The following is a 20,321-nucleotide window of genomic DNA, read 5'->3' on the forward strand; positions in this document are numbered from 1 at the left end:
CCTTTTTATATAAGCGAAGGTTGTTAGAATTTAATTTTTACATTTTTTTTGCAGAAAATTAAGAATTCTATTGACAGTATCTAAACGGCAGTCTTAAATAAAACTATGTCTAAATTAATTTATTTTTAAATAATCATTTAAATATTCCGTGATACTTTCTTCTCTGAGGTTGAAATTACATTTAAAGTGCCTGCTCTGTTTATTTACAGCTGTGGTAAAGATGTTTAAAACCCTTTACATTTATTTTATTGCAGTAGCAAAAAGTTGCCCTGAAGATGCTGGAAAGATCCAAAACAAAATGTTGGCACAAATGTGTGTTTTTTTTTTTTTTTTCAAAATCACTTGGTGGTGCAGTTATTGATATGTACCCACTCCTTTAAAATAAAGGCATCTGATGGATTTTCTTACCTTGGATATTTGAGAAACTTTTTAGTAATTCATTTGTTTGTTTTGCTTTCTGTGGATGATATATTGATCTGTCAAGATGTATCCATGAAGCACTTTTCAAAAAGCCAGGTTTAGCACAAGCATTTTAAAGAGCTTAAAACCAAAATACAAAACTACTATAAACACCCATTTAAAACAATTAAACTAAGTAACAGATAAAACAATTGTATTGATAGTGAAATGATGAATTAGAAATGGGAGTTGAGTAAATCACTGGGGAATGAGTAAATGTAGAAACTCATGTACAAAGGTTGTGCAATAAAGAATGATCAAACATATTTGAACATGATACTCCTTGAAATTGGAAATTAAAATCATGTTCATGAGAAATATGGCTGTTTCTATAAAACCGTCTTTTAAAAAGGACTCAATTATCATAAAGAGTGGCAATTGATAAAAAAAAATCTGGCAAATTTTCTTTCTAACTATATTACAAAGGAAATATAATTCATCTTATCAAATTTGTTGATTTATGTTCAGTTTAGTATGTCTCTAAAATGGTGTCGAGTAGAAGTCCAGGCTTTTAGTTACAGTAAATGGTTAAAAATAATGGCACACGTTCGCATCGCCACGCCCATTTGTTTTACGTCATGAGTACGTGCTGATAAGGGCGTGTGCGTAGAGGACGACCAAGCACATCGGCTTATTGTCGGCATTGAAGATTCGGCTTCAGGACCAAGGAGGCTCGCGGGAAAAAGACTTTTCCCCGCAAACAACCTCGTATCGTGTTTATTCCTGTTGAAAATCGTTAATAGTCATCAGCTATGAAGTTGTTGTGGGCTCTCGCTGCCCTACTTTTATGCTGTTGGCGAGCCGACGCGTCCACAGGTAAGAATTGTGTCAGCCATGTTGGTTCAGTGTAGACTTTGCCCTGACTACGAACATTTTGTTTTGCTCGCCGTCCTCAAACGGTTTTCATCGTTGTAAAATGTACTATGGCTATTACAAAACAAAACTAACAAACAACACGCAAAAAAACTATTGGAACGTTTGAAATCTTCTTTGGTTTGGGGGGGTTTGAACGGGTGTGTCTTGTTGATGTACCGTTGAAACGTTCAGCTAATTTGCGGTAGAGAAGGCTAAAGAGCGTTTTATGTAAACCGTCTTACTGACGCAGCGTGATGCTAGAAAACTGCGTTTTGTCGCTTTAAAGACGCGCTTTAAACTAACAAACGTATGAATAATCTAGAAAGATGGGGTTTTTTTTCTTTATAGGGGAACATTAACAGCGTCCTCCGAGTAGCTAGCGCCCTCTGAGCTGTGGTAAAATTAACCTCAGATTGCGTAACGTTTCAGATGATTACTTGCGTTACTAACCAGATTATCTGTCATTTTTAATTTAATGGATTCCATTGGGCACCATCTTGTGTGTTAAAAGATCATGGTCCTTAACGAGTCTATTGCTGTAAGCTTTACGGTGCGACTCAATTCTTTGACACGAAACGAACCAAGTTTGCAATCAATACATTGGAAAAAAGAATATAAAATGATAAACATGTACTAAACATTATTAGTTACTGATGTAATTAGATTCGCAGTTTATCTCTCTAAACGTCACTTTGATTTCTATGATGACATTGAATCCAAAAAGACACTTTAATTTCTCTAAATAGCTGCCCAAAACTGTTCAACCAAACTTCCAGCAGCAGCATTGTCTTGCATTCAAAATGGTTTGAACTTTCTCTTAAAGGATTTCCTTGAAAAGACTTGATTATGCCAAGAATCATTTTGACAGGGTAACAGTGCACTTTATCTTGGGGCAGCACTGATTGACTTACAGTAACTTAATCAAAATAATCTTTATTATTTTGTGTAATACTGGTTGGGAATTCTTCCAAGCTCATTTGCATAAACTATGAGCTTCTAAAAGATTTTAAATTTTTCGGTGCGTCTGTCAGCACGTTTTTGCAGGCTAGGAATCTGTCCAACCCACTGATGCCATTTAAAAAAATAAAAAAATAAACTTTTTAAAAGGGTTTTACTTTGCACCAGTCTTTCAGCGGAAATGCAACACAAGGGCTACAGATTTTAGTTTTTAAATGTTGTTTTCCATTGATTTAAAAAGGTGACAAATACATTTGGCTGATAAAAAAAAAAATGTATGTATACGTTTTAATCCATTGTTTTATTTATATATTTTTTGCCCCTCTTAAAAAGTAATCTTTTAAAATAACTGTTGTTTCCTTCAGACTGTAGCGTAACCTTTTTGAGGTACATTGTCTTTGCTGCCCTCCTTCAAATGTCAAATACTAATTTTGGAAATTTGAACTTTTAAAAGAACTTCAAGCACTAAATCCTTTAATCTAATGTTACAGAGCATATGGTTAAAATAGGAAATTACATGCAACCAAACTTTACTGTAGACTTCTGCTTAATTTGAACAGCCATGCTGCACAAGCTCTCAAGGTGACCTTTGGTAATGGTGGAAAGTTGCAAGATATGTACAGCGCCTGAAGCTTTTGTTGACAACCGGAGATCCCTCTGTGACCTGCTGACATTTTGCATTTGGTCAAAGGTTATGAAGACAGCTTCAGTCAAATGTTTATACACAGTGCTTTAATATTAATAGACAGTGTGGTTTGTCAGTAGCGTATTCTGTTTGGAAATATGCTTTCTGTTCCACTTGCCATACAGCTAAATGGCTCCGCTCTGTAAGGGCACATGGAGGTCAGCTATACTTGTGGAAAGGACAGGAATCCTAAATGACTCCAGCAGGCCTTTATTACTTTGGAGCTCTAGTTGTCATACTTGCTTGCCTACCTGGCATAATCCTTGTGACTAATTAAACCTGATTTACTGGTCATCGCACAATGGCCGAAAATATTTTCTGGCTTCTCCAACCGTTTGCTTGGATGAGCAGTTTGAATGTGCAGTAAATAAAATTGATGTGAAGATGATCATGCACGATTCTTTAAAAACATTTACTAATTCAGTCATTCTAGTTTGTAATATTTGCCATTCCTTTGTTCTGTAATGATGTGTGCAAAGCCTTCATTAAATCAATGGCATGATGGCCTAAAAATATCTAGTGTTAACCTAGATTGACAGTTACTGTTGAGCAAACCTGGCAGGGCTATCAACAAACGCTATTGGCTTTAAATGTTTTTCATACATTTTCACCTTTTTTTTCTTTTTTTTTTTTTTTATCTTGATTTCATCTGCATTTTCCACCCTCATCTGCTTTTCTATTTGTTCTCTCACATTATACATTGTGTTTTAGTGCAAATGCTTTGTTTTGGTGTCTTTGGATGACCAAGCTTATTTTGGTTAATAGCTGTTGCATTTGTTTCATGGTCCTGTTTTAATAAGAAATGTCCATCTGATCTAATACTGCTAAAGAGAAAAGCCCTCAACTCAGTTTTTTTTCATCTGACTCTTAATCATTAAGAGGCTTAAAGATTTACCAGTAACAGATCAAGTTTAAATCCTGCTACTTGTCAGGTGTAAGATAATTCAATGAGGTTAGTGGTTTTTGAAAAATATCTGAAATCTTAAACTATATATATATATATATATATATATATATATGTGTGTGTGTGTGTGTTTTTCCAACTTGACTAGACAAGTTGGAAACTTGAGATGTTTTACTACCATATATATTGATCTAAAAGCTGACTTTACACTTTGCAATTTTTTAAATTTTTTTTTTTTGTTTGTTTTTGTTTTTTACCTAAATATGAGCAAGTATCTTTGTATAAAACACCCTAGAGGGCAGTCAACTTTGTATCTGGGTAAGGCAGACTCAAGTGTATTATTTGACATCAACATAAAAATACATTGACTAAGTTCAAGTTGCAAACCATTAGAGCTCATCTGTAATGTTCCATCTTATACCACAAGGCTTTTGGTCAAAATGTTGCTGCCAATTGAGCTTTGGTCATCTACTGCTGCCTTTTATGTTGCATTTATTTTAATTGAGCAGTGTGATCAAAATATTCCTAAGAATTGGCTATAAATGTTACTGATTTGTTTTATATGTGCATGTTTTGGGCTTGCTGTCATATTTTCATTTCCTCGGTTTTTATTAACGTTTTGTCTCCTTTTCTGTATGTTTTTTGTTCCCTCCATCTTTATCGATCATTCATCTTCTTTGCTTCTAACACACTTATTACATTCCTGGTAAATTTGCTGGGCTGGCTGTTAATCGCACTCAGCGGGTTTCATAAAATCCCCCCTCTCTCAGATCAAACTAATCAACAACAGTGCAGAGCTGCACTGTGAGGTAGTAGGGAACCCCATTCCCGAGGTGCAGTGGTGGTTTGTAGAGGGCGAAGAGTCCAATGAGACGCTCACCCAGCTGTTCGATGGGGCACGAAATGAGCGCGTCAGAATAAACGCCACATACATAGCTCACGCCACCAGCACCATTCACCTCCTCAGCCTCACTCTTGACGACACGGGCACGTACGAGTGCCGCGCTTCCAACGACCCCGACCGCAATGATCTGAAGAAGACGCCCAAAATCAAGTGGATCCGCTCGCAGGCAAACATTATTGTGATTGAAAGTGAGTGGAAGAGGAGAGGGGGAAAAAAAAAAAAAAAGAGGAGACGCTCATCGAAGTAGCTATTAGCTCCTCGTTAGTGGAATCCTGGACATCTACTTCCTGCCCTGTTTTCCTGGTTCAGTATCCTCTCAGTCCCGCTCCCATCTAGTACATGCTCCCCCCTTCTCTCCTAAGAAACTCCAAGGTTGCCCTGTAGTTGACTGAACCTGGTTTCAGAGTATAGCCCAACTGCTCCTTTAATCCTGTATCACCTGATTGCAAAGTATGCATTTAATCTGATACCCCCCTCTTCACCCCTCCCTCCTCATTTTAAGACTTAAGTGCAATTATAATCAGGGCTTTTTGCTCATAATACTGGTCATAAGGCTTGAAATTTGCAAATGGCCTCAATAGGATCATGACTGTGGTTAACTAGGATAACCAGGTTTAGAAAATGAATGGGGGGAAAAAAGAAAAAAAAATCTTTACTCAATTTCAAAAGGGTGTCAGATTACTTCATTAGTGCTGCTTCTCTGTAGATTTGGCATTATGCTTAAATGATACTAACATTGTAAATGCCTCTTAATGCTTGTAGACATTCTTGTTGCTTATAGCCCGCAGTACTATAAGCACAGAAGATGGCAACAAGTTATTAAACAGGCTCTCAGCCATTAGGCAGTGTTCTGCCTTGAGGCCCAGTATTATGTCTTGCAATTGAAGCAAACTGAAACAAAATGGTACAAGTATTGTATAAATAACCACAGATTTTTGGGAGTGAAACTTATTCTCCCAGATGTTGCTTCTTCTGCATGTATTTACCAGAAACCTTTCTCCCCTCGTGACCTTTTTGTAGTTTCACTAAATCAAATCAAATATTTCTTGGTGGTGGACGCTTTAACCTCCCGATAGTGGTTTTTATATTTGTATAGGGGGGAAACAAGCTGAAGGATTCGTCTTATTCCCCTCTCTTTACCTTGCAGGCCCACAAGTCAGTGCTGAACCTTCTGAGGTCAGCAACCAAACGTCTGCCATTCTCACCTGCAACTTAACGGATTCCAACCTTTCCATTAAGGGTTCCTACTGGACGCATAATGACAAAGTCCTTGAAAACTCAAAGTCCTCTTCTCCTAAATATGCTTTTTACAAGTAAGAAACTCTTTTTCCTAAGATTACAGAAGTGGCTGTGTACAAATGTTGCTTTTGATTGAAACATTTTACTGTCAATTACTTTTGCTTGCTTGTTTATTTTTTATTTTCCTCCTCCCTCTGTAAGGCTTCCTGTATTGACAGCAGTGTTATGGGTTTCAGTCAGCCATTCACGACTCTTGATTAGTGGGGAGGTGGACTGTGCAGACATGCAGCTTTGCTGGCGCTCTTGGCAGCAGAGATGAGAGCCGCTAGCAATGTACTCTCTTGCTTTGACCTTAATTCTCCATTTTAGAGGGAAGGCAGGACAGTAGCGCCAAACAAAGCGGGACTTTGATTAACTGGAAACTTGAAATATTTAAGCAGACAAGCTGCTTTGGATTCTCACCCAGCTATTGAGCATAAACTGCACTCTGTTGTTTTTTTTTGTTTTGTTTTTTTTGTTTTTTCTACTTGGCTGAGTGGAAAAACTAATCATCATGAAAGTAGCTACAGCTTTAGTCAGTTTTTGCTTTAATTCGCAGTGCTGAAAAAGAAAATGCATTTCCATGTTTAACAATCAGTGGTGCATTGTTTGGTCTCTTAGTTTGGAGAAGATCACCTATCAACAGTCTGGACGCTATGAATGTGTGTTTGAGACTGAGACTGAGCCAATAGCGAGACGGTCCATTGAGGTGAAAAGTAAGTGAAAATAAATGCATCAGAATTTCTTCAGATGTCGCTAAGTTTATCTACATAATCAGGGATAAATGACCATATTTAATATACTTTTTTTTTTTAATGTTTCTTAAACAGCACTTCCTCATGTCGTAGCCCATAAGCACTCAGAGCACGGTAATGAGAAAGACAAAAGTGTTCTCACTTGTGTTGCTCATGGTTACCCCCTTCCCACTGATTGGATGTGGTATAAAGAGGAGGGCGGCGAACAAAAGGTGGGAATACAGTGTTTTCAACGACTCGATGCAGAAAGAAAATTATTCCTTTAGATTAAGATGGTCTTGACGAATATTTGTTCCTCTAAATATGGTCAACAGCCTATAGTTAATGGCACTGAGAGATACAAGATCAGCAGCACCAGTAACAAGACCATGCTGACCATTGAAGACCTGAACATCGAGGAAAACGGAGGATACTACCTCTGCTCTGGAAACAATGAGCTCGGCCAAAAGAAGGACAAGATCTTCCTCCGTGTCCGGAGTCGCCTGGCTGCTCTCTGGCCCTTCCTTGGCATTGTGGCTGAGGTCATCATCCTTGTCACGGTCATCTTCATCTACGAAAAGAGGAGAAAGCCTGATGACATCAATGACGGTATGTACTTCGACTTTTTCTACAAGCTCCCAGAAATTTTAATGCGATGTCTGAAATCCAACCTGCAAAGAACAGAAGTATGACGTTTCCAGTCTGCTATGGTTTTACTGCAGTGTTGAAATGTTGTTGTTTTTTTCTTCTTCTTTTTTTCCCCACAATTTTTTATTTTTTTTTTTATGTGTTTTGTTCTCAAACAAGTTCAAATAGAACCACTTTCAGTGTTTTGTTTTTTCTAAGAATGTAGAAGAGAGATGGTTTGTAATTTTTCCTAGTTAAATAGTCCTTCAAATTATGCGTGGTAATTTCTCACTCTTTTTAAAAAAAAAAAATTCTTGTTTTAATAATGGCGATAAAAGTGTATCCCATCCGTTAGCTTTATCCAGAGATGTTCTACTGATTTTTTTTTTTTTTTTTTTTTTGACAGTTTCTACTTTTTAAGAAATATTCATTTGTTACAAGGTATAGTTACAATTCTGGTTAAATCATCTTGCCGTAACATTAATTGAGCACTATGAATATCCGGGGTTAACTTTATGTAAAAACCAACCTGAAAGGAAAGCGTAAAGAAATCCCAACAAATAACCAAAAACATCAGTCCAGTCATATTTTGAATAGGCAAGGAATTGCCTTTTTTTTCTTTCCGCCTTTTTGCTTGAGCAATCTTGCAAAATTCCAAAGTAGATATGTTAAGATTTCTTTGTCATTTTAACTTTTTGTTTGGAAAAAATCTGTTATTGATTTAATGTCTATTCTGGCATGTACTGTACCCTGAAGGCAGCTGAACATGGGCTAAAACTGTAGTAGGATTTCTCAATTTTAAATACTATAAAACCTATAAGTTACTGTCACTTGTGATTCTCTGGGCTTTCCCAATCCCTACAGAAGTGAGGTTTAGGTGGCGTTAAGTTCAACAATCAAGACAAACGTTCCGGAAGAATGAAGAAGAACATGCTTTTTAATTTGTGTCAATGTTGTCTTTGGTTTTGTCATTATTTACAATTTTAATGTAGCTCATGAATTGGCTTCTGCTGCTGTGTAAACAATCTGTTGGAACCTTTTTTTATTTATTTATTTTTTTTACATTTTTGACTTCTCTGTTCGCTGCTGATTTTGCATTTTGGTAAGTGAACAAAAACTGCATGTCAGACTGAAGTGGTTGAGCTGAGATGGCCGCGTGGGGGACAAAAAAAAAAAAAGCTACGGGAGTCTGGATGAATTGCTTTCATAGTTAACCACTTCTAAGAGGAATGTGCTCAAAGATTTGGTCACTCTTTCACTGGCGCCGAATGTTGTACAGAGCAAGCTTCAAATATTCACTTTCACCTTTTTGGTTTCGCCTAAACTCTATTGTTGTTTTTGAGCCAATGAAAGAGTCGGATGAGACACTTGAAGTAGTGTATTGGTTTGATATGACGCCGTGTTGGTTTAAAAGTAAAGGAACCAGCGACTTGTTTGCATGTGTTCTGCATCTTGTACTTAATGCATGTCAACTGCGAGGCAACTCTCGTAAGAACCGATCTATGCCATTCGTCTCATTCACCGCTCGGCCACAGAGGAACCCTACTCTGTCTCTCTTTTTTTTTTTTTTTTTTTTTAATCTTGTCAATACATGGTGTTGCTCAGGTGTGAAACTTCACTACACATTGCCAGGATGTGTGTTAAGCCGTTTCAGCTGAAGAATACAACTGTTGCAGTGTGTTATCTCTTGCTTGTATTGCATGAGCGTCTGTGATGCTTAGGGTTGCATTGGGACGGTGCATAAAAAGTTGAGTGTCAACTGACGTGTTTAAATGTTACTGGAGATTGGCCGAAGCAACAGAATTGTCAAAATTACATTTGATAAATAATGTTTTTTTTTTATTATTATTCTCCAACACAAATGATTCTGGTTGAACTGGTTAATAGATCACCATTGTATGATTCTAGTTGCATCATTCATTGTCAGAAATGCTCCAGATGGACATGTGTAATTGAATCGGTCATGCTATTGCAGTCATGTTGGAGGTTGTCATTAATACCATTTGCTACAGTCATTGGTTAAAATGGTGTAGACATGTCTCACTCTACCCAGCTGTAAACTGCTATTAACTTCTTTTTTTTCTTCTTCTTCTTTCCTTCCCTTCTCGCTCCTCAATGACATGTTGCTTGTTCAGACGATGACTCAGGAGCTGCTCCTCTGTAAGTACAGTCAGTTTGCTGTATTTTATTTTTTTTTTTCTTCCTTCAGCATTTTTTCTAGAAGAGCGCTCATGCTTGTCTGTCTTCCAGGAAAAGCAATTCTACTTCAAACCACAAGGACAAGAATGTGAGGCAAAGAAACGCAAACTAAGAAAATGGAGGTATGTGGAGTTATGTTTTAAGCAACTTACTCTGCAGGGGTTTTTTAATGTAAAACTATACACCATCTTGCTAAAGCACTCATACATGGCTGTAAAACAGGTGTGCATTAAATGGAAATTTCAATAAAATGTTTTTTTTTTTTTTGTCCCCTCTTATTTCTAGATGGATGTCAAGTTGGCACTCCAGGATTCAACTGTTGTGTGGCACATTATGTTGTGCAATACAATTTTTAAAGTACCTTTTTGTGCTTGAGTATTGATGTTTTAGAATAATTTTCCTTTTTTTTTTTTTTTTTTTCCCTTCCTTTTTTATGCTTAATTTTTAACATTGTGCAGCCAGGATGTAGTGTGAAAAAACCCTTTCTGCTTCAGGCCATGTGACAAATATTGCATGAGTTTTAAAGCTGTTCTAGCCAAGTGTGTGGTGTAAAAAAAAAAAAATTACATGAGAATGCATAGTTTTGTGATCTTCAGTTTTTTTTTTTTTTTTTTTTAATGCTCAAGCTTCCTGCACAGGTCTATCATATTGCCACATTTCACTCTGATTTGATTTGGAACACTCACTTGTGAAGAAGCACAATGTTTCTTTTGTACTTTTGATCCAGATACTTGCCATCCTTGTTTTAAAACATACACGTTTACTGGAATTCATATATGATTTGTTGCAACCCCTCAAACGTTGCTTTGCTGAGTTTATTACTTTGCCTTAAAACTGCTTTTCACCTGGGTTCTTTTTGTTTTTTTCCCTTTTTTTTTTTTTTAAAAAACCCTGAAAATATTGGCTTAGATATGAGGCTTTAAATTTATTTCACAATTTGCTCAAATTCAATGTCTGACAATTTGTTTAGTTTTTTTTTATTTTATTTTAGATTTGTTTTTCACTCAGATTAAGATTGGAGCACATGTTGTTGCTCAGTTAACCTCCCCGGTATAAGAGGATTATTTTGGACCAAGTGCAAAATGCAACTTCAGTAATTTGCACACATTAAAAAAAAAAAAAAATACTACTGAATTTCTTTTCCTCTTTGCTTCTTGTGATCTGAAACGGTTACCTGATTGTTGAATGGTTTTCTGTCCTCTTCACTGTGTAGATAATTCAGAAGCCATATATTCCATTTAACCTGAACAACGTGGTGATTGAATGTTACACTATAGAGTTTCAAGATTTAAAGACTTAGCCAGAATTGTGTAAAGTGCTGTACCTTCCATCAACATGGAATACCATCCTTTGTACAACTTGCACAAACTGAAATAAAGATATTGAAATTTAAAACTGTCCTTTACTCTACATGTTTTAATTTAGCTCCCATTATAAGCCTTCTCCTTTATGTCCATCATTGCTATTTTGGTTCAAAAAGGTATATTTTTGACATCTCACAATTTGCAGTTAATGGTAAATTTTAAAGTGCTGCTTTTATGTTAGTAAGATGTCAATATCTGCACTGTGACTGGAGCTTCCCTCAAGACTTGCCACGAGCATGAACATTTTACACATTCCACACTGTACTGAATGGTCAGCTGCTGTCATGACAACTGAGGCTCGCAAGACCAGCTCTGTCCAAACCTCTAAATGGACTGGATAAGATTCATGGAGTCGATCTGCCTTCTGAGAGGGGCTAAAACAAAGGCAGGCTCTGTATTGGCAGAGAAACGTCAAGCTCGATTGAGCTGGTGGTATCGAGACTAAATTATGACGTGAATCAAAATGCAAAGTTGACCAATTCTGATGAAATTGAAGACTTGTTGAATCCACCTGTAAGCTATTAACAAAAAAAAAAAAAAAACAGGTGTGATGTGCATGTTAAAATTAATGCATGACTACAATCATAAACCCTTCAAGGGGTATATGCATTTTCCATGCCTGTTGAGCCATTTTATAGCAATCAAATAATTGTTGACTTCAGTTTAACAAATGCTACATATATACAAAAATTTAAGACTAGGGGCTCTACAAAACTTGGTGGTTCTTTGTTTTGCAAAAAAAAAAAAAAACATTTTTGGAGCATTCACCTGATCAGATGTGCCTATTTTGAGTTCCTTTCAGAATGAGGATCTTTTGTGACTTAAAATCCAAATAAACTTGGGGTGTGACCCAGGTTTTACACTCTCACTTCAAACGCCTGAAAATGGCTGCAAACAGACGCACTACTGCACAACAGTCCATCTTTGACCCCGAGTCAGACCCAGAAGTGGAGCCTCCCGTGCAATTCAAGCAAACAGCCAACGATTTCTGAATGTTGAGCAAAACACCTGCTATTTCCAGATGCCGTTGTACAGCTAGGGCTGGACATAACTGCGTGCCAGTACTATCGATGTCAAGGTGAGTGTATGATCAGTGCTTGCGTGATGAGATCAGTACTTCAGTTTGCGGTTTCTCTACATAATGTCTACTTGAATTTCATGCCAGCGAGTATGCAGGAAACCACTAAATGTCAGAAGCTTACATTTTGAATTCGAGAGCAGGATTTTATACATTTGGTGAAGTTTGCACTGAACTTCTGCTTTCTTTCAAATACAGTTTAGTTCCCCCCACGAGCCCAGCCTCACTGCTTCACAAACATTGTGCAAATGGCACATCTCTCACTGAGCAATCTGTGATCAGAGGTGCTATTTTAGCATAACATCTAAACTGCCTATTCAGACACCTGAAAAGATAACTCAAAATATACACTTATGCAAAGATGCATCAAATCTGACATATTAACATGGCTGAATATAATGGCCTGTTTGTGTTAACTATTTAAAGGGGAAATTGCATCCCTATGTAGGTTAGCTGCAGATTACAATTACAGACTCAGTTATCCTAATAAATTAGCCAGATATTAGCAAATACCTGACGGAACCTCAAGTCTCTCGGGCTCATCATGCAAGCTACTTCTCAGAACATTTATAAACGGCATAATGAGAAGCGTTGCTGTGATGATGTGCAGAAGGCGGCGTGTTGCTAAGAGCAGGAGCTTCTTCAAGACACAGGCCAGTTTCAAAGAGTCAAAATGCAGTCAATTTTCTTGTAAGTCGATATGCACTTCATTTTTACAACTGAAGGTAACAGTTACTTGATTGTGTTATAAAATAGCACAGTGCCTGAGAAAATGTATCAGAAAATGCATAATACTGCCCCTTTAATAATCAGGAGGTTTTTGAAATGTCTCTGCATTTTTTGATATTGAAAAACATCATTGATAGAAGACGACTTGGTGCTTGTTTAAGCGCTTGGACTGGTTGACATCCAAATGGACTGAACTTTGCAAAAATAGGTCCCTTTTAAGAAGTTCTTAGTCTTTTCTACAGTCGTCCTCCTGTATGTCATCACAGCAATACCCCTTCATTATTCTGCTTACAGTTTTAGGACCATTGAACTGAGAAGTACTTTACATGAGCTCAGCGGTTTCACAGTTGACTATTCATTATGAGCTTAAACTATAATAACCACCATATAGCTTAAGAGAAGTCTCACATCTGTTTGGCAAACAGACCTCTGAAGTCTCTCATGCATCACACAGCAGTTGTCTCTCTCATGTCCACGTTGGTTTAGCCATAATTCATCAAAGGTAGGATGCTGAATGAATGGCAGCCAAGAAAGCATGGCAGGAATCTTCTTTGATCTCAAGCACTTTGCCGTGCATCAGAGGGAGCTCTTTGTTTCGCTGCTGTCTGTGGTGTGACATTTTTGAGGCAATTTTTAAATCTGATGAAATACATGAAGATCTGTTGTTTGAGAAGAAGACAGAAGAAATGAATGCTGCTCTATGTTGTTTCTACAATGGAGCTTTACAGTAATAGATCTCAGGACGCTCTTGTCGGCATAACTCCCAGCTTATGGTGGCGTTCACTTTCAGCAGTTAAATATTAAAATCAACCTTTCAATTTCTTAGCGTCAGCACCTCCTTTTTTAAAGACTTTGGACGCTGACCGTCCAAAGGTCTCCACCTCACCGTACAGACAAAAACATTCATTGTTGCACGTTGCTGGGGGCATCCTATACTTCAGCAAAATTCATTTTACTATATTAGACAGGCACTTTCTCGACTTGTGCTTTGAATTGCCCTTTACAGAAACCTAACCTTTCTTCTTGAAGCAGCTCAATGTTTGACAATTTGTTGGTTTGATCTTTTTTCTTTTCACGTTTATTTTTGTCAAAGTAATTTATCAAAGCTTTCCTTGTACATGTTGGTAACATAGATGTATGTAAGCTTGTGTCGCTCTTACTAGAATTATTTTACTAATTTCACTCTATTTGGCCATTGTGCCAAAACAATGACACGATGTGCTTTCATCCTGCTGCTCAACAACACAGAGCAAGTTTATTTTTTATTTTTTTTGTGAAGCTCAAATCACACACAAGCTGATTCTGTTACAGGGAAATAAAAAAAGCAAGGGTTAAAGGAACATTGCATGAAAATGTCAAAATAAATTAAATAGTAAAACTTAAGTATCACAAAAAGTGTAGAAATACAAGATTAATCTAAATAAAATGTCAAAACATGATAAAAAAATTTAACTAACAAAACAGACTTTGATCGTCATGACTTTCACTAAAGTCACCATTTATCCAAATGCATTTTCTATCACACTACTATTGCAATTTGATCTCTGTATTCTCTTGTAGTTGGTGAAACAGGCGTCTAAAGATGTGCGCCACTAATGACGTTCACTGGGGTTTCAAATGTGCAATTTCTAGGTTTGTCCACACGGTGGAGCCATTGGACCGCTGCAGCATCTCTGCTTTGATCCGCCTGGAAACCGCAACAGACAGACGCGGTTGTTACTTCTCCTTCTGGTTAACTGTATAGTTTAGACAGCCTGCATGAGAATGATTGGTATTGTTATCTGTGGTTACATGATATATTGATCTAATGTCGTAGTTTCTCAAATTAACAGTAAAATAAGCAGGACTTTGTTTTTCAACCTTTTTTTTTTTGTCACCTTTATCCTCCTTTACCAAAACCAACAGAGACGATAACTTTGTATTTAATCATGTTAAGTTACTATACTGCCTTTCATTTATTTTTGGAGTTGTTGTCCCTTCTTTCGGTGTGATGGCGCCTGGGTGTGGTTAGTTTTTTTTTTCTTTTCTTTGTTTGTTTTTGTTTCGGCGGAAGCTACCTGCGTGTGTTTGTTTCCCAAGGCTGACCGTCATGTCATCATCTTTCGGTCTTTATTGCAGACATACAATAAAACAGCTGACAGTGTGCAGCCATAGTAACGCCACGCCGCTCCTCTCCCTGAAGTGATGTGAATGGAAAGTGAAGAGCTGCTGCTGCTGCTCCTCCTCCTCCTCTCTCCAGGTTTAAGGTATAAAGGGAGTCTCCTCCTGCCGGTGTGATGGACGAGGAGGAGCCCAGATTCCAGCAGCCTCTGGCGCCTCCAGTATCTGCCAGATTGAGCGGATGCGCGGATGATGGGAGCGGCTGGGGGGCCGAGATGAAGAGATTCACGCTTGGAGGCGGGGCTGCGCGCAAAAGCTCCAGCAACAACAACGAGCTGTGGCTCCTGCAGGACGAGGACTCCTTTAAGGAACCACTGGGCACCGCTGACAGCGCCGACTCTGCTTTGTTATGCCCCGGGGAGGCTGCTGGTGGCCGGGGCGGCTCAGCGTCAGAGCACCACAGAGGGGACACAGTTTCGGAGGCAAGCGTGACAGGAGCGGGGCCCGTCGGAATGATATGCAACAAGAACGGAGACTGTAGAAGGGACCCGACCAGTTCAGGGAGCCTGTCTTCTCTCATCTCCAGACAAGAGAAGCAGGCGGATGGAGCCGTAGGGAGTGAGGACGGAAAGGGGCAGTCCGGGGGGGTGGACGCCTCTGTCACTTCCGCGGGGTCCCTAATTCAGGGGCCCGTCGGGACTGAGGTCAAGACCAGCGCAGCGACGGAGAAGAAGGACTCCAGAGTTTCTTTCTCCAACGCCCGGATAAGTAAAGGTCAGATGCCGCCGGGCGTGCAGTCAAGAAACTCTGTCACTTTCACTAAAGCGGAGGACAGTTCTCAGATAGTTCCGGACGATGGGGACACCAGGGGGAACCAGACGTACATGCAGCGGCAGTTCAGCGCTATGCTCCAGCCTGGAGTTAACAAATTCTCCCTGCGCATGTTCGGGAGCCAGAAGGCGGTGGAGAAGGAGCAGGAGCGCGTAAAGTCTGCGGGGAACTGGATTATCCACCCATACAGCGACTTCAGGTATACGGGACGGTCTGCAATGGGTTCACGAACATAAAGTTTTATGTGAATGGAAGTAAAAAAAAAGGCGACGATTTCTGATGCCAGCAAATGATGTTCGACAGGTTAAAAATTATACACATGACCAAACATATAAAATGTAGCCGAAACACCTTTAAAAAAAAGTACACACAAAAATTATTATTTATCATTAAGCATATTTTATTTTTATCTTTCCCATTTGAATGGACACATATTGAGATTTATTGAGGCCGCTGGTCAATGTTTTTCATCGTCCGTTTGATAAAATGCTGCGTTCACAGCAGTACTTTTTAATCATCTGGGCTCAGGCAAGCCATGTCAGTTTTGTACAAGTTTCTTCGGAATGTGCAGAAAAAGTCGATTTCAGCACCATGGATAATTCAAGCTATCGTCCATTTTCTTTACTAAACGCTCTTCTCTCATAGAGGAATTTAAAAGTTAATTTATTTTAGTAGTTAAGTTTAAAAAAAACTGCACACAGTGATGTTCCAAGACATTATTTGTGTTTATGTAATTGTTAGAACGTAGACATTTCTAATATTGATTAAGTGATTTTTGATTAACAAAAAGAAGTGTTGTTATAGTCAGGTTATGAGCCACTATCAGGGTGGAGAATGCCGACTTCTGACTTGTCCAGGAAACAGTCATTGACAGCGTTAGCCATAAAAGCTACCTCCTAAATAAGCTAACTGCTAACAGGTATTTAGCTTAAATACTAAGCTATCTGTTAGCTTACTATGGTGAAGACAACATAAAAACCTGCTGTCTTCAATATTAGAAAATGGAAGATAACCTTCATATATTGTCTACAATATTGGAATGTTTAGTGAAAGAAAACAGTGTGGCACCAGAAAGTGACAAGCAACTAGAGTAACAACAACCTCATTGGGTATGAGAAACGGCCCAAAAATTTTAGAGCACTGTTTCCCTCTGCTGGCATCCATGAAGGTGATGCTGGTTTCATTTTCCAACAGGACTACCAAGTATCAATACCTGATTTAATGACTATGCTGAACTCACCTGATAAAAACCCATTACAGAATCTATGGAGCGCACAACAGAGCCAACAATGCAAAATGGCCGACGGCTGTTATAAAAGCATTGCTAACCATGCCATGCTGCACTGATACAGTAATACAAAAAGAGCCACAGTTGAGTATTGAGTCAATAGAACATAAACGTAGTCATAAGTTATAAGTTGATAAACATTTTATGCAACATTAAAATGCTTTGACAACTGAAATATTGTGTTTTCACTAGCAATAAGCTATAACCATCAAAACTGATAGAAATACATGCCTAGAGATGATCACTCTTCATGTAAGGAAACTACACAATAAATAAGTTGCACTTTTTAAATTGATCTAGTAAAATACAACAAACTTTTCAATGATTTCTGAATCAAACATTGGTGGTGAAAATGCTGAAAAATGAATAAAGTGAGAAAATTAAAGTAATCTCTACTAGCTTATGTCTCTGTTGTAAATGTCAGCACTGTTTTCTAAGTATGTCCCCATCAAGGGTGATTTTGCTTCATGCTGTTCCAGTAAAAGTTATGAATGCTGCTGGAGCCTGAACAGCATCTGTGCAGACATGTGATATCAGCGTGCTAATAGCAGCACTGTGTCTGTGGAATATTTAGAATATATAAAAAAGTCCACTTTATGAGTTTTTTTTGTTTGTTTTGTTTTGTTTTACAAAATCACTGTCACTGCATGGTTTATTTTATTTATTTATCCATTATTTTACCAAGACGTTCCATGAGATAAAATCTGTTTTGCTGGCGATGCCTGGCCAAGTGGCACACCGGTGTATAAATACAAAACTTTATCTGTAGCTGTAACTATATTAACATTGACTGAGATTTTTAAAGAAAAAGTCCCTGTTTTCCAATGAGTTCATGATGACTTTGAGAAATAATCCTAAGATTATCCTTAGTTCTATCTGATGAAAGCACACTGCCAGTTACAGTCCCAGAGTTGTTTGGCAACTTCCACTTATTTATCGCAATGCCTTGACAGAAAAAGCTTTTTTAATGCTATGCTTGTCAAAAAAGGCCTGCCGTGTCACATCTACAAGTTTTTATGGTCATTTTGTGTTTCCTAGGTGCCACTTTTTTTGCAGCAGTAACAATAAACTTTGAAGGTTTCTTTCACTTCTGTTACCTTCCTGCTCACTATTCACTACTGTTGGTTTCCCAACTACCCTCATTTCTCATGTAATGGGAAAGTAACAAGATAAAAAAAAACAACATAAAAACAAAGTTAATCATAATCAATATCACCAATTAAAAATGTCATATTAATTTTATTTTGTCTCTTCTCTTTTTAAGGGGTCTTAGAGAAACAGGCCTCTGTGTCTCATGCTGTAATAACTCAAGTGTCTCAAACATATTCTTCAGTTGCATGTATTTTATTGGGAGGCCAAACAAAGACAGTTATTTCTAAATATTGATTTTATTTCCCCCACAGAATAAATATACTGAAATCAAAGCAACATCTAACAGATTTTTAAGCTACTGCGATTAAGGACGGATATATTTGAATGATTTTTACCACCAGTTCTGGTAGCTGCTGTAGATGACCTTAAGTCAGAGCAAACACAGAAATACGTATTTAGAACGTATCACGTTGAAAGCTTCAGCATTGGACCTGGCACGGACAAGTCTTTACTTTAATCATCTTCTACTCAGGTTCTATTGGGACTTTACCATGCTGATGTTCATGGTCGGCAACCTGATCATCATCCCGGTTGGCATCACCTTCTTCAAAGACGAGACGACAACGCCCTGGATCATCTTCAACGTGGTCTCGGACACCTTCTTCCTCATGGACCTGGTGCTCAACTTCAGGACGGGCATCGTGTTCGAAGACAACACCGAGATCATCCTGGATCCCAAGAAGATCAAGAAGAAGTACCTGAAGAGCTGGTTCATCGTGGACTTTGTTTCCTCCATACCTGTGGATTATATCTTCCTCATTGTGGAGAAGGGCATCGACTCGGAGGTGTACAAGACGGCCCGGGCGTTGCGCATCGTTCGGTTCACGAAGATCCTCAGCCTGCTGCGCCTCCTCAGGCTGTCCAGACTCATCCGTTACATCCACCAGTGGGAGGAGGTACGCTAATGTTCACGTTTGTCCTTTAAGTGCAGGAAAAGGAAGATGGTTTGGTACCGATCACCAGTGGGTAAACAATCACTGACGAAAGTTAGTATCTAACTGCAACAACATACAGATTTCTGCTAGAAAAGTGCTTTGTTTGTTTAAGTGTTATAATTAAAATTACAAAATAAGTTTAGTTTATCAGTTGTAGGAGTAAACAACTTTGAAATTGAAACTATATATATATATTTTTTAATGTGGGAATAAACAAACAAGTTCTGATTTTAGAAATATGCCAAAATTCTACAAGTCTTCTCTTGTATCTCTTTGTTAAGGTTTTCACACCAAAATCCAAACAGAACGAGTGACTTGTCTTCTACTCTTCTATCCCACGTGTCGCCAGTGCAGACAACGTCAGAATGTGCAGGATGTAGCAAAGTTTTAACATAATCGGACATTTTTCAATCTCCGTCCCTCCGCCACATACGCTTTACAGCACAGGCGCTCATCGCTCTGACGTCGGAAGCCGCGAGAAATGTTCAGTTTAATCAACATAGTCATAATAAAGAGGTATCAGCCTCTCCCAAAAGCGAATGCGTTCTGACCGTGCTTTAACTAATGATGAAAAATTGCATTTCTCTGTAGCAGCTCATGCGATTAAACAAGTAATTGTGTTTCGCATATCTCGACCGTGCATCCGTTCATAATAGCTTTCCAACAGGTGGATAAATGAGGTTTTACAATGCGGTATCACAGTAAACCCGGTGCCTGGATTATAGATCACTGTAACCCAGTTTACTGATGCAGTTAATTAAAGCGCAGTGTGTGCTTGTCGGTAGGAAAGTGAAAAGGCAGTGTCGTGGGAATGTGAACAAACATTTCGGTGAAATTAACTGCATTTTTTTTTTCTTTTCTCTTAACATAGATTTTTATCTTTACAGTTTTATGAGACATGACCCACAAACAAGGCATGAGAAGGAGCTGAATGACTAACTGAACGAGAGCAAAAAACAAGCAAAAGATGCATCTAATAAAGCCCAGAATTATTCGTTCCCCATGTATTAGCTTGATCTAAAACAGATTTCGAAAAGTGTTTAATTTCATTTCATGTTGGGTCTGAGTGGAAGTAATATTAATGTTTTGAAATGGCCCAAACATAAACCCAAGTTCAATCTAATGGGAATTTGTGAAAAGAGCTAAAGATTAGCATGATGGCTAAAGATTAGTAAAATGATTTATCACCAAGGAAACATGCAGCAAGCTGGTTACTATTTGTAAGAAGGGGTTGGATATATA

The 20,321-nt window shown here is 38.2% G+C and overlaps 2 protein-coding genes across 4 annotated transcripts in view; both read left to right on the forward strand.

Annotated features, from left to right (window-relative positions):
* Positions 1-1,073: 1,073 nt before the first annotated feature.
* Positions 1,074-11,000, forward strand: bsg (basigin). Of its 3 annotated transcripts, none has more exons than XM_008407212.2 (9): positions 1,074-1,275; positions 4,602-4,952; positions 5,912-6,077; positions 6,664-6,758; positions 6,873-7,009; positions 7,112-7,385; positions 9,539-9,563; positions 9,654-9,724; positions 9,888-11,000. In XM_008407212.2, exons 1-8 carry the CDS (start codon positions 1,212-1,214, stop codon positions 9,712-9,714), a joined length of 1,173 nt encoding a protein of 390 aa, XP_008405434.1. In that variant the 5' UTR covers positions 1,074-1,211; the 3' UTR covers positions 9,715-9,724; positions 9,888-11,000. The 3 variants fall into 3 exon arrangements, with proteins under 3 accessions (XP_008405434.1, XP_008405435.1, XP_017159997.1); XM_008407213.2 differs by having other exon boundaries at positions 9,551-9,563; XM_017304508.1 differs by lacking the exon at positions 4,602-4,952 and having other exon boundaries at positions 1,081-1,275.
* Positions 11,001-14,874: 3,874 nt separating this feature from the next.
* Positions 14,875-20,321, forward strand: part of hcn2b (hyperpolarization activated cyclic nucleotide-gated potassium channel 2b) — a 44,631-nt gene continuing 39,184 nt past the window's right edge. The window contains exons 1-2 of the mRNA XM_008407211.2: positions 14,875-15,903; positions 18,617-19,040. Coding sequence (XP_008405433.1) covers positions 15,050-15,903; positions 18,617-19,040 — 1,278 coding nt within the window. The 5' untranslated portion in view covers positions 14,875-15,049. The remainder of the gene's footprint in view (positions 15,904-18,616; positions 19,041-20,321) is intronic.

This window comes from Poecilia reticulata, linkage group LG4 (assembly GCF_000633615.1).
Source record: "Poecilia reticulata strain Guanapo linkage group LG4, Guppy_female_1.0+MT, whole genome shotgun sequence".
NCBI classification, from domain to species: Eukaryota; Metazoa; Chordata; class Actinopteri; order Cyprinodontiformes; family Poeciliidae; genus Poecilia; species Poecilia reticulata.